Source organism: Amblyraja radiata, chromosome 5, assembly GCF_010909765.2.
Source record: "Amblyraja radiata isolate CabotCenter1 chromosome 5, sAmbRad1.1.pri, whole genome shotgun sequence".
Lineage (NCBI taxonomy): Eukaryota > Metazoa > Chordata > Chondrichthyes > Rajiformes > Rajidae > Amblyraja > Amblyraja radiata.
The window spans coordinates 94,842,933-94,858,241 of NC_045960.1; the positions used below are offsets into that span (position 1 = coordinate 94,842,933).

Genomic DNA, 15,309 nt, shown 5'->3' on the forward strand with positions numbered 1-15,309 from the left:
CCGCATACCCGGTCAATCTTCGAAAATACACTCTCCAGGTTTGCCGTGAAGTCCTGGATGTGAGGGACAGCGTACCGGTCGGCTGTTGTGACCTCATTGAGATGGCGGAAGTCCTCACAGGGTCTCCAGCCCCCAGACGCTTTAGGGACCATGTGAAGCGGGGATGCCCATGGGCTGTCTGAGCGGCACACTATGCCCATTTCCTCCATCTTGCGGAACTCGTCTTTGGCCAGTTGGAGCTTGTCGGGGAGCAGCCTCCGTGCGTGTGCATGGAGTGGCAGTCCGGTGGTGGGCATATGTGCTTCACCCCATGCTTGGGGCTGGCCGTTGTAAACTGGGGAGTTATGACGTCAGGGAACTCGGCCAAGATCCTGGCCTACTCGTTGTCGGAGAAGATCACCGAGCCGAGGTGGGGCGCAGTCAATTCGACGTGGCGCAAGGCGATCGACTCGAACGTCACATAATTTCACATCCTCCAGCAGGGAGTGCACCCGGAGGAAGTCGGCACCCAGCAGCGGTCGTGAGATGTCGGCGATGGTAAAGGTCCACTTGAGGCGACAGTTGAAGTTGAGGAGGATCGTGCGGACCCCATATGTTCTGAGGTTGCTGCTGTTGGCGGTGGTCAAGGGAGGCCCTCCTCGACGCACCTTTGATGCCCAAGAGGGGAAAAACACTGACCTCCGCTCCCGTGTCAATGAGAAAACGCCGCCCTGAATGTCTATCCCAGGTGTAGAGGAGGCGATGTTTTTGGCCGGCCGCAGTTGCCACTACCGCCCACCAGCCGAGGCGTTTCACGGATGCGTGGAGGGTGGTCGGCATCGGCGCACCTCGGAGCCCCACCTTTGGTGGTAGTAGCACCATAGAAACATAGAAATTAGGTGCAGGAGTAGGCCATTCGGCCCTTCGAGCCTGCACCGCCATTCAATATGATCATGGCTGATCATCCAACTCAGTATCCCGTACCTGCCTTCTCTCCATACCCTCTGATCCCCTTAGCCACAAGGGCCACATCTAACTCCCTCTTAAATATAGCCAATGAACTGGCCTCGACTACCCTCTGTGGCAGGGAGTTCCAGAGATTCACCACTCTCTGTGTGAAAAAAGTTCTTCTCATCTCAGTTTTAAAGGATTTCTCCCTTATCCTTAAGCTGTGACCCCTTGTCCTGGACTTCCCCAACATCGGGAGCAATCTTCCTGCATCTAGCCTGTCCAACTCCTTAAGAATTTTGTAAGTTTCTATAAGATCCCCTCTCAATCTCCTAAATTCTAGAGAGTATAAACCAAGTCTATCCAGTCTTTCTTCATAAGACAGTCCTGACATCCCAGGAATCAGTCTGGTGAACCTTCTCTGCACTCCCTCTATGGCAATAATGTCCTTCCTCAGATTTGGAGACCAAAACTGTACGCAATACTCCAGGTGTGGTCTCACCAAGACCCTGTACAACTGCAGTAGAATCTCCCTGCTCCTATACTCAAATCCTTTTGCTATGAAAGCTAACATACCATTCGCTTTCTTCACTGCCTGCTGCACCTGCATGCCCACTTTCAATGACTGGTGTACCATGACACCCAGGTCTCGCTGCATCTCCCCTTTTCCTAGTCGGCCACCATTTAGATAATAGTCTGCTTTCCTGTTTTTGCCACCAAAATGGATACCTCACATTTATCCACATTATACTGCATCTGCCAAACATTTGCCCACTCACCCAGCCTATCCAAGTCACCTTGCAGTCTCCTAGCATCCTCCTCACATGCTAATACTGCCCCCCAGCTTAGTGTCATCCGCAAACTTGGAGATATTGCCTTCAATTCCCTCATCCAGATCATTAATATATATTGTAAATAGCTGGGGTCCCAGCACTGAGCCTTGCGGTACCCCACTAGTCACTGCCTGCCATTGTGAAAAGGACCTGTTTACTCCTACTCTTTGCTTCCTGTTTGCCAGCCAGTTCTCTATCCACATCAATACTGAACCCCCAATGCCGTGTGCTTTAAGTTTGTAATACTAATCTCTTATGTGGGACCTTGTCGAAAGCCTTCTGGAAGTCCAGATACACCACATCCACTGGTTCTCCCCTATCCACGCTACTAGTTACATCCTTGAAAAATTCTATAAGATTCGTCAGACATGATTTACCTTTTGTAAATCCATGCTGACTTTGTCCAATGATTTCACCACTTTCCAAATGTGCTGCTATCCCATCTTTAATAACTGACTCTAGCAGTTTCCCCACTACTGATGTTAGACTAACTGGTCTGTAATTCCCCGTTTTCTCTCTCCCTCCCTTCTTAAAAAGTGGGGTTTGTGCGTGCTGTTTGTCCTGCCACAGCACTTCCGCACGGGCTGCCACTTGTCCGTGCTGGCGCTGTTTGTGGCCGACGTCAGATTCAAATTCAGATTCAGATTCAACTTTAATTGTTATTGTCAGTGTACAGTACAGAGATAACGAAATGCAGTTAGCATCTACCTGGAAGAGCGACATAGAGTATGATTTCAATAAATATATCTATTTACATGCATACAGTCATAGTGTTGTTCCTGTGGGAGGAGTGTCCGGGGGGGGGGGGTAATTGGCAGTCACCGAGGTACATTGTTGAGTAGTGTGACAGCCGCAGGGAAGAATCTGTTCCTGGACCTGCCGGACCGGCAACGGAGAGACCTGTAGCGCCTCTCGGATGGTAGGAGGGTAAACAGTCCATGGTTGGGGTGAGAGCAGTCCTTGGCGATGCTGAGCGCCCTTCGCAGTCACTGCCGCTCCTTCTGTGGAGGCTCGGACTGCCTGTATGACCTGCCGAGGCACCGCCACCACCCAATTGATGGTGGCTCCACGCTGCTGTTTGTCCTGCCACAGCACTTCCGCACGGGCTGCCAGCCTTCAGGGGACGGTGAAATCGTCATCCGCAAGGAGCAGACGGATGTCCTCTGGCATCTGCTTGAGGAAGACTTGTTTGAAAAGGAGGCAAGTCTTGTGTCCATCCATCAGGGTGAGCATTTCGTTCATGAGCACGGACGGTTTGCAGTCGCCTAAGCCATCCATGTGCAGGAGGTTTGCCGCTCTATTGCGGCGGCTGAGACCGAATGTGTCCTTGAGCATCTTGATCCCTACGTATATGTTGAGTTTGAGTAAAACTGCGTTCTGCTGATCTGGGTTGTCTCCTCCAGGCATGATGAAATCCAAAAGAGGTTGTTTTGGATCGTCGGGGTCACCACTGAAGAGGTTCACGTGTTGTATAGACACTCAGTTTAATATTTAAACGATACAGCTCAACAATTAGTACAGAAGGGCAAGGTTTGTTAACTTGTTGACTGAAGTGAAGACTAGCTCCGTCGTCTGCTGGTCCCGGCAGGTCCACGCTCGAGCTTGACGAACGACGGTTCGAGGCCACATGATGGCGCCACATACTTTTGATTTTCTCTGTATTTGTACTACCTCTGTACTATTAATCTTATACTATTCTCTGTACTTGTACAGCAAGAAGACTGCGAGAAAGCATACTTTAAAATGGATAATGTGCTGATAGATGACAGGAGGATCCACGTGGACTTCAGCCAATCTGTTGCTAAGGTTCAGTGGAAGGGGAAAGGTAAGTTAATTAGTTCAACACATTCGAGAGCACCTAAAAGTACATTTTGAAGTTTGTATGCTTCATCTCCGTGCGAGGCAAAGAGACATTTCAGGTAACATTTTTTGTGAAGATTTTTTTTTAAACATATAAGATTATTAAGGGTTTGGACACGCTAGAGGCAGGAAACAATTTCCCATTGCTGGGAGAGTCCAGAACCAGGGGGCACAGTTTAAGAATAAGGGTTAGACCATTTGGAACTGAGATTAGGAAAAACATTTTCACAGATTCAGTTGTGAATCTGTGGAATTCTCTGCCTCAGAAGGCAGTGGAGGCCAATTCTCTGGAGGCTTTCAAGAGAGAGTTAGACAGAGCTCTTAAAGATAGCGGAGTCAGGGGATATGGGGAGAAGGCAGGAACGGGGTACTGATTGTGGATGATCAGCCATGATGACAGTGAATGGCGGTGCTGGCTCGAAGGGCCGAATGGCATACTCCTGCACCTATTGTCTATTTCACGAGATATCTATCTTTTGGGGTTATTTTACTTGTTATGTGCTAGAAAAATTCTAAGCTTCGGTTATGTAAACTGCCAGCAGAAAGCTTGGGAATCACTTTCAATTTATTGAAAATGCAGGAGCTTCATGGAACCTGAACCCCCACCCTGAACCCCCACTGGGGCGCTGCCCCTAGACCCTGCCGGGGGCCTAGCCGGCCTCCTGGACCCCCGGCCAATAGAAACATAGAAAATAGGTACAGGAGGAGGCCTTGCGGCCCTTCGAGCCAGCACCGCCATTCATTGTGATCATGGCTGATCGTCCCCTATCAATACTTCCTACTTTTTTTCTGGAGGTGAATATCATGCCTGCCTACCTCAGAAACAAACTTCTGTGGACTTCGTATGGGTTCTTCAGTCTGAAGAATGTCTTGACCTGAAACGTCACCTATTCCTTCTCTCCAGAGATGCTGCCTGTCCCGCTGAGTTACTCCAGCATTTTGTGTCTACCTTCGATTTAAACCAGCATCTGCAGTTCTTTCCTGAACACCTTGCATTATTATGGGCTGGTTGCCTAGTAGATTTGATAATTTACTGTGTTATGTTTATTTGTTGTGTTATTGCATTAGTATGCCTGTAAAGCTGCAGCAAGTAAAAATGTAATTGTTCCATACCCGGTACATATGATAATGAAACACTTGACTCGTGTTAAAGTGTGGAAATTCAGATGGTATTAAAAGCTAATAGCACTTACTCCCCTACTACTATTACCCATTTTTCCTGTTAAATATTCTGCAATATTTACCTCAGCTGCGTCCTTCAGATGCCTTTGAGATTTAAAATCTGCAGAATTGCCCCATCCATATCATACGTAGCGAACTTCACAAACATATTTCGGAAATGATCTTGCTAAAGTTTTTTTCGTTATTTTTTTTAATCCTTTAACCTCTTAGGTGGAAAATATACCAAGGAGGATTTTAAAGAGTATGAGAAGAATCTTGGCAAATCTTCTAATATTTCCCTGAAGGATAAAGCACAACTTAAGCAAGAGTATCTTTTGGCTGTTTCAACCGTATGTCAGAATGATCCAACAACTATTGTTGAAAAACTGTTCGATATAATAACTTAATCAGTTTGATGAATATTTGGGCTTTCCTTTGTATGTTGCGTCTTTTTTGTTGCTGAAAAATGCCCTTCCCCTAGTTGTCTGCTTTTGGATTGCGCTGCTTCGTCCAGCGTATTCCTAGTTACAATATTCCATTGGCAGGCCACTCCCAGCTGTTTGGTAAGACTACATGGTGCTGGGCCCTTCTGAACATGTGGCCAGAATGACTTCAACACCCAATGGGACTCAGAAAAGCTCTCAGTAAGATGGCGGAATGTTTGACACTCAGAATCATTCAAATGTTATTTAAAAAAAAGTATATAAGAGATTAGTATACAAACTTAAAGCACATGGCATTGGGGGTTCAGTATTGATGTGGATAGAGAACTGGCTGGCAAACAGGAAGCAAAGAGTAGGAGTAAACGGGTCCTTTTCACAATGGCGGGCAGTGACTAGTGGGGTACCGCAAGGCTCAGTGCTGGGACCCCAGCTATTTACAATATATATTAATGATCTGGATGAGGGAATTGAAGGCAATATCTCCAAGTTTGCAGATGACACTAAGCTGGGGGGCAGTGTTAGCTGTGAGGAGGATGCTAGGAGACTTGGATAGGCTGGGTGAGTGGGCAAATGTTTGGTAGATGCAGTATAATGTGGATAAATGTGAGGTTATCCATTTTGGTGGCAAAAACAGGAAAGCAGACTATTATCTAAATGGTGGCCGATTAGGAAAAGGGGAGATGCAGCGAGACCTGGGTGTCATGGTACACCAGTCATTGAAAGTAGGCATGCAGGTGCAGCAGGCAGTGAAGAAAGCGAATGGTATGTTAGCTTTCATAGCAAAAGGATTTGAGTATAGGAGCATGGAGGCTCTACTGCAGTTGTACAGAGTCTTGGTGAGACCACACCTGGAGTATTGCGTACAGTTTTGGTCTCCAAATCTGAGGAAGGACATTATTGCCATAGAGGGAGTGCAGAGAAGGTTCACCAGACTGATTCCTGGGATGTCAGGACTGTCTTATGAAGAAAGACTGGATAGACTTGGTTTGTACTCTCTAGAATTTAGGAGATTGAGAGGGGATCTTATAGAAATTACAAAATTCTTAAGGGATTGGACAGGCTAGATGCAGGAAGATTGTTCCCGATGTTGGGGAGGTCCAGGACAAGGGGTCACAGCTTAAGGATAAGGGGGAAATCCTTTAAAACCGAGATGAGAAAAACTTTTTTCAAACAGAGAGTGGTGAATCTCTGGAACTCTCTGCCACAGAGGATAGTTGAGGCCAGTTCATTGGCTATATTTAAGAGGGAGTTGGATGTGGCCCTTGTGGCTAAAGGGATCAGAGGGTATGGAGAGAAGGCAGGTACGGGATACTGAGTTGGATGATCAGCCATGATCATATTGAATGGCGGTGCAGGCTCGAAGGGCCGAATGGCCTACTCCTGCACCTAATTTCTATGTTCTATGTTTCTATAGACACCTAACACTTTCACATACTCGGTTACTTTTAATTGTTTTTGAGTCAATTCAAAAGGAAATTGCCTCTAACTGGCTCTTCTGTCCCCATCCACTTTCTGCCTGAGTGGGGCAACTGAAATTTCAGCCAAAGAGGTGGCAATTCCTCACTGCTGTTGTATTCCACGAGAGGTTCACAACACATATGATAAGCTGCAGTGCAGCTTGCATTGAGGAATCCTGAATTTCCACCCAGTTAAGTGCTGAAAAACCTTAAATGAAAGATTGGCCCATGATGTTTCACTTTTCCACTTTTTAGTTAAAAATAAATTGCATTAAAAATGTGGGGAAATTATGAAAAATGAGAGATTATATATTTTTAAGGAGTATTTGAAGCTTGTGCAGTTATTGCACCTACTGGTATACTGGCTTTCACCAATTATAGGTTTTGTTTATTGTTTATTACATTTAAAAATAATCTAATCTGAATAAAATCCTTCCATGTGCCTATTTGGAAAGATTGGGGATGGGAGCAGCCCCTCCTGAATATTGAAAATACTCAATAGGACAGTATATTTGGAGAGAGTAACAGAGTTAATGTGCCAGATCAAAATCCTGTAATCAGAAAAACCATCAACCTGAAATGTTAACTCTGTTTTTCTCTTTCATGGAAACTGCTGACCTCAGTATTTACAGAATGTTTTTTAAATTCAGACTTGCTATCTGCAGTACATTGATTTTAATTATGATTCCTGTCCTGGGCAATTTGTTTTCAATCTGTCTCTGATTCCCAGCCCACGCCTTGCTGAGAAGCTGAATGGAAAGCCTGACCACTGGGCTACCGATTAGGATGTGTACCCCCGCTCCACCTGTTTACCCGATCAGCTGCAGTATTCCTATTTTAAATGCACTAAATTAAACAAAGTAATCAAAAATAATGAAAAATTAAATACCCATATACTCAAGAGTCATTACACATGGGACTTCTCTTAACCCCACATTAAATAGTTTATAAAATGCACAGTTCTTCTTGGTTAGAAAATCATGTTTTTACGCGATTTCCTAGACTTCAATCTTGCCACAGATTTCTTAAGCCAGACGGTTACAGGAAGTAAGAATTAGGTGGGTTGTGGCCAGTGATCTCATCATTGGGTAGCTGATCTTTGGGATGTTTTAGCATTCGTTATAATCAAATCATGGTAAAACAGTCCAGGGATAGATTAATATTGCAAATATTATGATATGTGGAAAAATAGAGTGGGGTTTAATAAAGATCATATATATCATAAAGTTTAATGTACTATCCCAGAAATGTCATATGGTCCTATATTAAAATTATCACCAGACAAAACTAATTTAGCACTTTTGAATGAAACCAAAGCAAATTCATGATGGGAAGATCTGAAGGACATGGGCTAGATTTCCCCCCGTCATCAACAAGTGCCTGATTTCAATCAAACACTAAATTCTACCTTAGAAATGTATAGGAGTACTTATAACAATTGTTCCTTAACATTAAAAACCCCAGCTCCAAATATGAGCTGTTGTTGGATGAGGGTGAGGCCAGTAGAAGCCACAGACATAGCAAGAAACACCACAAGGAAAAACGGCATCGGCGACATTCAGAAGAAGGAGGTGACAAGCGGAAGGCAACAAAATACAAGGTAGCAAAATTTAAGATGTATATATTTATGTTCCCAGTCAAGACTTTTTGTGCACATATTGTACATGACATTGCTCATTATATTGAGTGGCTTGGTACTTATGAATGTGTGCCACTAGTGTGGAGTTTCATATGTGAACACCTATAAAAGAAAAAGTGTACCATATAGCTTCATGATATTGAACCCAAGTGTTCTAGGCAGGTATTTATGCTCCACATAAATCTCCCATCTAACTTCATCTCTCCTGTTCCCGTCTCCTTCAAGTACTGGTTTAACACTCCTAATGGTCAAGGCTAGTTGTCTCAACTAATTCATGTGGTTAGCAAATTTTGTAATCTTGCCCCGATCTGGGGAAGATGTTCCTCTTATTTGCTGGATTAGTGTATCCATGATGTGTAGTTTTAATTTTTACACCATATCTTCCTCGCCCTGTCAAACCTCTTCTTCAGGCCAAATCCAATTGATAGATTTTCCCTCTTTTATTGTCTAGAGAATTGAACTCACTAATTGTTTGTGATGATTATTATAACCTATAATTTATTTCACTGTCTTTAAAGATCATTCTTGTAGTTTAAGGGTAGGCGATGGATGTTGTCGACATGGAATTTAGTGAAACATTTGATGAAGTCCCCCTTGTTAGGCTGGAAGACTAAAATGCACAGGAGTAACAATATTTGGTGGTAAGGATTCAGAACTGGCTTAGCAAAGGAAGAGTTTGGGTTGGCAAGAACTGGCATACTATAGGTGGATTGTGGATAGTGGTGGATATCCCTGGCCCATTCACACACTGCCCTGTCCTCTGCCTTCCACATTGCCACAGTGAGGCAAAACGCAAACACGAGGAACAGCACTTCATATTTTGCCTTGGTCGTCCACAACCCAACTGCATAAATATACATTTCTCTAACATCAGGTAACATACTCTTTCCCCTGTCCCTCAAGCCACCAAAATCCTCCCACTCATATCCTCCTTTCCCACAACACCCTGATCCCTCTCAACAAACATCTTTCCCTATCCACTCCATCTGCCCATCACCCACAGACACCCCCCCCCCCCCCCAATGCTCTCATCTGCCCATTCTACCTACCTTTCTTTCCTTACTCCACCTTTCTTTCCCATCATATTCCATCATCTGCAGGGCCTGGTTACCCCCAATCTCTGTTATCTTCAATCTCTTCCTGACTGACTCTATCCATCTTTCTAAACCTGGATCCATCTACCAGGTGCAATTTCCTGCCAAAATCCCCATGCTTTTCTAGTGTTGATTTCCATTTCCCTCCACAGATGCTGCCTGACCCACTGATTTGCTCCAAATTCCCCAGTTTCTGCAATCCTTTGTTTCTACGAAGAGTAGATTTTTTTTCTTGGAGTGGAAGAGCCAAAGTGGGCTTTGGGAGGGAGACTAATGGCGGTACACAAATTTATGAAGGGCATATATAGGCCGGTTGGTAGGTAACCTTTCAGAGCTGAAGTGTAGGATAACTGGTAAGAGGATCCGAGGAAGAACTTTGTAACTCAGAGGATAGTTTGGAACACAACTGCCCGAGTAGGTTGTGGAAACAGATATGCTCACAACTGTTTAGTATGTAGACATGTATTTGAATCGCCAACATGTAAAGCCTACAAACCACAAGTGCTGGTAAGAAAGGTATAAGATTTTGATGGCGGTAAAAAAGAGCCTCAGCGGCAAAGGGAGCCTCGGTGGGGCCTCTGGGTCGATGAGCGTGATGGGGGTGGGGGAGAAGGGAAGTGGGAGGGACAGTGGGCGAACAAAGGGGGACCCGGTTTGGCGGCACTCTAGTTTAGAATCCTCTGGCCAGGGGATAAGTCTGTGTTCATTTGTTCCAGTTAAGGCGCTGTGCACACGGCAGCCAACAATCGCTTGTCTTTATCTTTTTGTTTTCACTTTTAATTTCAATTTTTTGTATACCTTGTGTGTTGTGACTGTCGGCAGACCAATTTCCCTCCAGGGATGTATAAAGTTTTATAGTATCGTATCGTTGATGAATAGCATGGATATGGTGGGTCAAAGGGATTGTTTCTGTAAGTTATAACTGTAAAACAGTCTAAAATCTAAAAGCACAGTTGCAACAAACATTAGGCCACATAGTAGAAAAGTGAAGGAAATGAATATTAAAATTAAGTTTTTTTTTAAACCAGTGTGAAAATTGTGTGTGAACAGTGTGAATGCTACTATTCAGAGCAGAGAAATGTTAGGAACAAGCAGAATAAGAATTTTTGAACACAATACTGATCGTTAATGGTGACAGCTAAAACAAAGGATTGCAAATGCTAAAGGCATTTTGCAGGGTATAAAATTTGCAGAGAAAATGGAAATGTGGATAGGATGTGCTAATTAGGTAAAGTGGGCTACAGCTATAGGAAGTTTTTAAATCTGTGGTCACAGTAGATGAAGAAATAAAATTTACTGTACAACAGCAGTTATTTTGGAATGAGATTTAGTGGAAATTAGAAGAGGATTGCATTACTTTAAATGGTATTTTTATAAAGGTTTGTTCTTTGTTCAGTGAGTTTATTTTGATTGATATTTCCTTATAGAAGTGACAGGACAGAGTTCCATAGGATCTTCAGAAAAATGCTTTTATCTATCTTGACAGGCAGCTGCTGAGAGCGAGCTCGAACAACACAAAAGCCCAGATGCCATTGATGAATACGGCAGGGATAAAAAGAGGGATCAAAAGAAGCGTGATCATTATCGGAGCCGAAGCAGAAGTGGGTCCCAGGAGAGAGACTACCACAAACACAGCAAGAGTAAGAAGAAGTCCAAATATCGTGAAGACACAGAAGAGAGGAAGAGCAGAAGTCCAAAACAATCTAAGAATATGGAATGAGTATGGCTGGAGAGAGGGGAATGCAAATGGATAGCTGTTTCTGGTGCATTGTGGTCAAATTAAATTTAATTCTTAAAATGTTAATAAAACATGCAGGAATGGCGTTCACATTTTAAATAATTTTGTACTTGGTGTTTAGAACACATCAGTTACTGCATTGGCCAAATGGATCAATCCTTAACAATATATTTAACATCAGATTATTTTAAATGTAAAGCAGATGTACAGCATTCTGGAATAGATTAAATGGATCACAATTGAAATGGCAAAAACACTCTTGAAATAATTTCAATCTCATTTCCTGGAAAGCAAAAATGGAAAAAGTTTGTTTCCAAAGGCACAAACAAAATAAAGAAAACTCAGTGTAATGCCATTATGCAAAATTATCAATTTCAAATTGTGCAGTATATGCAGTTAGTATTTACTGGGTACTGTATTTCCAAAATATTCAGTGGATATATTAGGTATGCATTGCAATGTTTTTGTAATTGCTGCTCTGTACAACAGTACAAAAGTCTTTCAATGCGAGAAAATTTGAGCACTTGAAAACTATTGTTGCCATAGCAGCATCCCTTTCCTCAACATACAAGTACTTTTGCATCTTTGGTAATCTCTCTGGGAATTAACAAGAGTCTATTAGATTAAGGGTGAAAAATCAGAAACCGATTTGAGTGGCTGAATGGCCATTCCTCAAAAACAAAAAAAGTACTTTGTTCCCCTCTTCAATTGTGGAAACAACAAGGTAATAATTTTACTGCACTAAATCTTTTACCATAATAAGTCCTTAGGGCCATTTAACCTTTAAAATAGGATCAGTATGCTTGGGACCATAGAGGGAGGGCCAAGCATTCATTTGCAAAGTGACACAAATACAATAGGCTACTTGGCAATAATTCTGTGGTTTATGGACCAGTGGAGTTTATTCTTATTCAAAGATGCTTTCATGTTTAAAGGCAAAAGACAAAATGGTTTCTCACTATCATTTTCTCAATTATTTTAATCCCCTCAATTACATCACACTAACCTACCCCCATCATTCAATGTACTTGTCAGTTTGGATGTTTGTACTTAAGTTACAATTTCAAATGTCTTCTCCAAACTCACTGCCATTTCCAGTCTATCATCTACAACTAAAATGCATGGACATGTCCAACTCGTTGAAGCAAGTTTCTCTTGAGAGCAAAAGGCTATCCACTTCATACTTTCCCTATATCAGACAATTCTATGTGTTTTGCAGTAGAATTTGGATCTTGGCACAAGTCAATGAAGATGATTGCATGGATAAACAATATCAGCAATCTACTTGAATCATCTGTTTTGTCTGATAGACGTTGATCAAACTAATTTTATAAAAATCATTTTGCACAGAAACATTTAATTTTTTTTCTAGCTTTATACCAAGTCATCCAGGAATTATATTTGCAACCATTTAAAATCTTAACCTCTGTATTTTCAAATTTGCCTCTTTTGCATCCTATTTTTGTTATGGATAGTTGTTTGTGAGCCCAATTCTCATCCAAAACACTTATTTTAAATGTAACCAGGTTTTGTAAGTGACTGCTGCCTGTTAAATTTTACTTGATAAAACTTATTCTAAGCACCATAAATCATTTTTATTTAAATGTGCTATGTTATTTGCATTGTAATGCTTTGGTTTTGAATAACAGGGATTTGATATTTGCAATCCTTGGATTCTTGAGTTTTTTTTACATGGAGCTATTACATGTTTTTAGACTTTTGAACGCACAAACTGTACAAAGTACACCCCTAGTCAGGATTGAACCTGGGTCGCTGGCACACGGAGGCAGCAATTCTACTGCTTCGCCACTGTTTAATAAATAACAAGAATTGAGTTCTTCATAGAGGACAAGATTTGTAAACTTTGACAAGTGTAAAATCACTCCAGCCTTAATATGAGAACTCCAGAATCCATTCAAGCACTGGGATTAGGAGCAGAAGACTGTATCTTTAAACTGGAACCACTATTTAATAAGATAACGGCTGCATTCCTGTCCACCTATGGTAACCTTTGCCCCCTAATCAAGAACTATTGTACTTCTGCGATAAAAATATATTAAAAGACACTGCTTATTTTGAGAATTTCAAAGGCTTTTCCTATGCCTCATTTGTCTTAAATGGGAAACCATTTTTTAAAGTGACTAGTTTGAGATTTTCACACTAAAAAATAACATTCACATCCAATCTATCCTGTGAGGACCCTCAATGTTTGTTTAAATCAAATAATTCTTACCCTTAAATGCAGGGGATACACATCTAGCTTGTTCAATTAATTATAAGACAATCAGACATTGAGTATTAGTCAAGGAAATCTTTACTAAAATGCTTCCAATGCATTAACATCCTTCCTTAAGGAGTCCCATACGGAACTCAGTACTCCAGATGTGCGGTCAATGTCTGAAGCATAATCTTCCTACTTCTGTAATTATTGAATTTTATTAGCTTTCATAATTATTCATTGTACTTGTATAAGTGTTTTGCAAATTGTGCACTAGGTTACTTGAACCCTCTGCAATCTTTCACCATTTGGATAATATGCTTTCTAATTTTTCTTGCCAAAATATTTTCCCATATTATATTCTTTGTCCATGCACTAATCTATTTGTATTCCATTGTAACTTGCATCACAACTTTCTTAGGCAATTGTGCAGCGTAGGTTCACAAGGTTAATTCCTGGGATGGCGGGACTATCATATGTTGATAGAATGGAGCGGCTGGGCCTGTATACTCTGGAATTTAAAAGGATGAGAGGGTATATTATTGAAACATAAGATTATTAAGGGTTTGGACATGCTAGAGGCAGGAAACATGTTCCCAATGTTAGGGGAGTCCAGAAACAGGGGTCACAGTTTAAGAATAAGGGGTAAGCCATTTAGAACGGAGATGAGGAAAAACCTTTTTCACACAGAGTTGAGTCTGTGGAATTCTCTGCCTCAGAGGGTGGTGGAGGCCAGTTCACAGGATACTTTCAAGGGAGAGCTAGATAGGGCTCTTAAAGATAGCGGAGTCAGGGAATATGGCAGGAATGTGGTACTGATTGGGGATGATCAGCCACGATCACAGTTCGAAGGGCCGAATGGCCTACCCCTGCATCTATTGTCTATCAACGTCCATCAATGTCACCACCTACACCATGAGCCTTAATTTTCCATAACAAGTGTCCTCTAGGGGCGCTGCACTGGCAGCAGCCTCTACCTACAGCCTGTCTGTTATTTCAATCTTTTTTATTATTTTTAGTTAGTCTAATGTTTTGTGTTGGAGGAAACTTTAACTTTTCTATGTGGGGGAGGGGGGCAGGGTAAGGGGGAAACCGTTTCCCAGTCTCTTCCTGGCGGGGACGCGACTATTTATCCGAGTCGCGTCCTCGCCCCCCCACCTTGCGGCCTACCAGCTGGATCGGAGCGGCCTTTCCTGCCGGGGACCGAGTACCGGACCAGGGCTGCTACAGCGGCGGCGCAGTGCTGTAGTCACCGCGGAGCCGTTTGGAGCTCTGGAGCGTTGGGCCGTTGCTCCAACATCGTGGAGCTCTGGTGCGGAGAGCTTCCAACGTGGGCGGCGCTGAACAACATCGTGGAGTCCTGGGGCGCCTTGCAGAGGGTCCACAGCAGCAGGTCTCCACCCGGCGCGGCCTGCGGACTTTGTAAGTCGCCGACTCCGGTAGGAGGGGGCCAACTCTGTGTCCACGCCGCTGAGGACGTCCCGCAGCCCCGACGTCGGACTTACAACACCCCCGGCGAGCGGGCTTGAACATCGGGTCGCCCGTAGCGGCAACTACGGAGGGCTTGGGGAGGCCCTGACCGCGGGGAACAGTGGAGGAAGAGACTGACTTTGGTGCCTTCCCACACAGTGGGAAACTCTGATTCTGCTGTGTGGGGATGTTTTATGTTAAATTCTATCGTGTGTTGTGTCCTTTATTTTTATTGTATGGCTGTATGGGAATTTCATTTCACTGTGCCATCTGGCACATGTGACGAATAAATGTATCTTGGAAAGCCAAGGACAGGAAATGCTGTGTTTTGGAGTAAACAAATCGCAGTATTAAATTCCAAGATTTTGATTCAGTGACAATGTCAAACTGAATGGTATTTGCCATAAAATAACAATGAAAGCACTAGTTAATTTGGGTCTAGATTATTAAAAGACAAAACAGCCAATAA

The 15,309-nt window shown here is 43.0% G+C and overlaps 1 protein-coding gene across 2 annotated transcripts in view; it reads left to right on the forward strand.

Moving 5' to 3' along the window:
• ppil4 (peptidylprolyl isomerase like 4) overlaps positions 1 to 13,241 on the forward strand; it is a 41,983-nt gene extending 28,742 nt beyond the window's left edge. The window contains exons 10-13 of one of the 2 annotated variants that reach the window (XM_033021835.1): positions 3,474 to 3,585; positions 5,013 to 5,109; positions 8,146 to 8,281; positions 10,901 to 12,818. In XM_033021835.1, the coding sequence (XP_032877726.1) occupies positions 3,474 to 3,585; positions 5,013 to 5,109; positions 8,146 to 8,281; positions 10,901 to 11,134 (579 nt within the window). In that variant the 3' untranslated portion in view covers positions 11,135 to 12,818. Of the gene's footprint in view, positions 1 to 3,473; positions 3,586 to 5,012; positions 5,110 to 8,145; positions 8,282 to 10,900 lie in introns of both variants that reach the window. The other variant, XM_033021836.1, reaches the window with a different exon arrangement.
• The last annotated feature ends 2,068 nt before the right edge of the window (positions 13,242 to 15,309 follow it).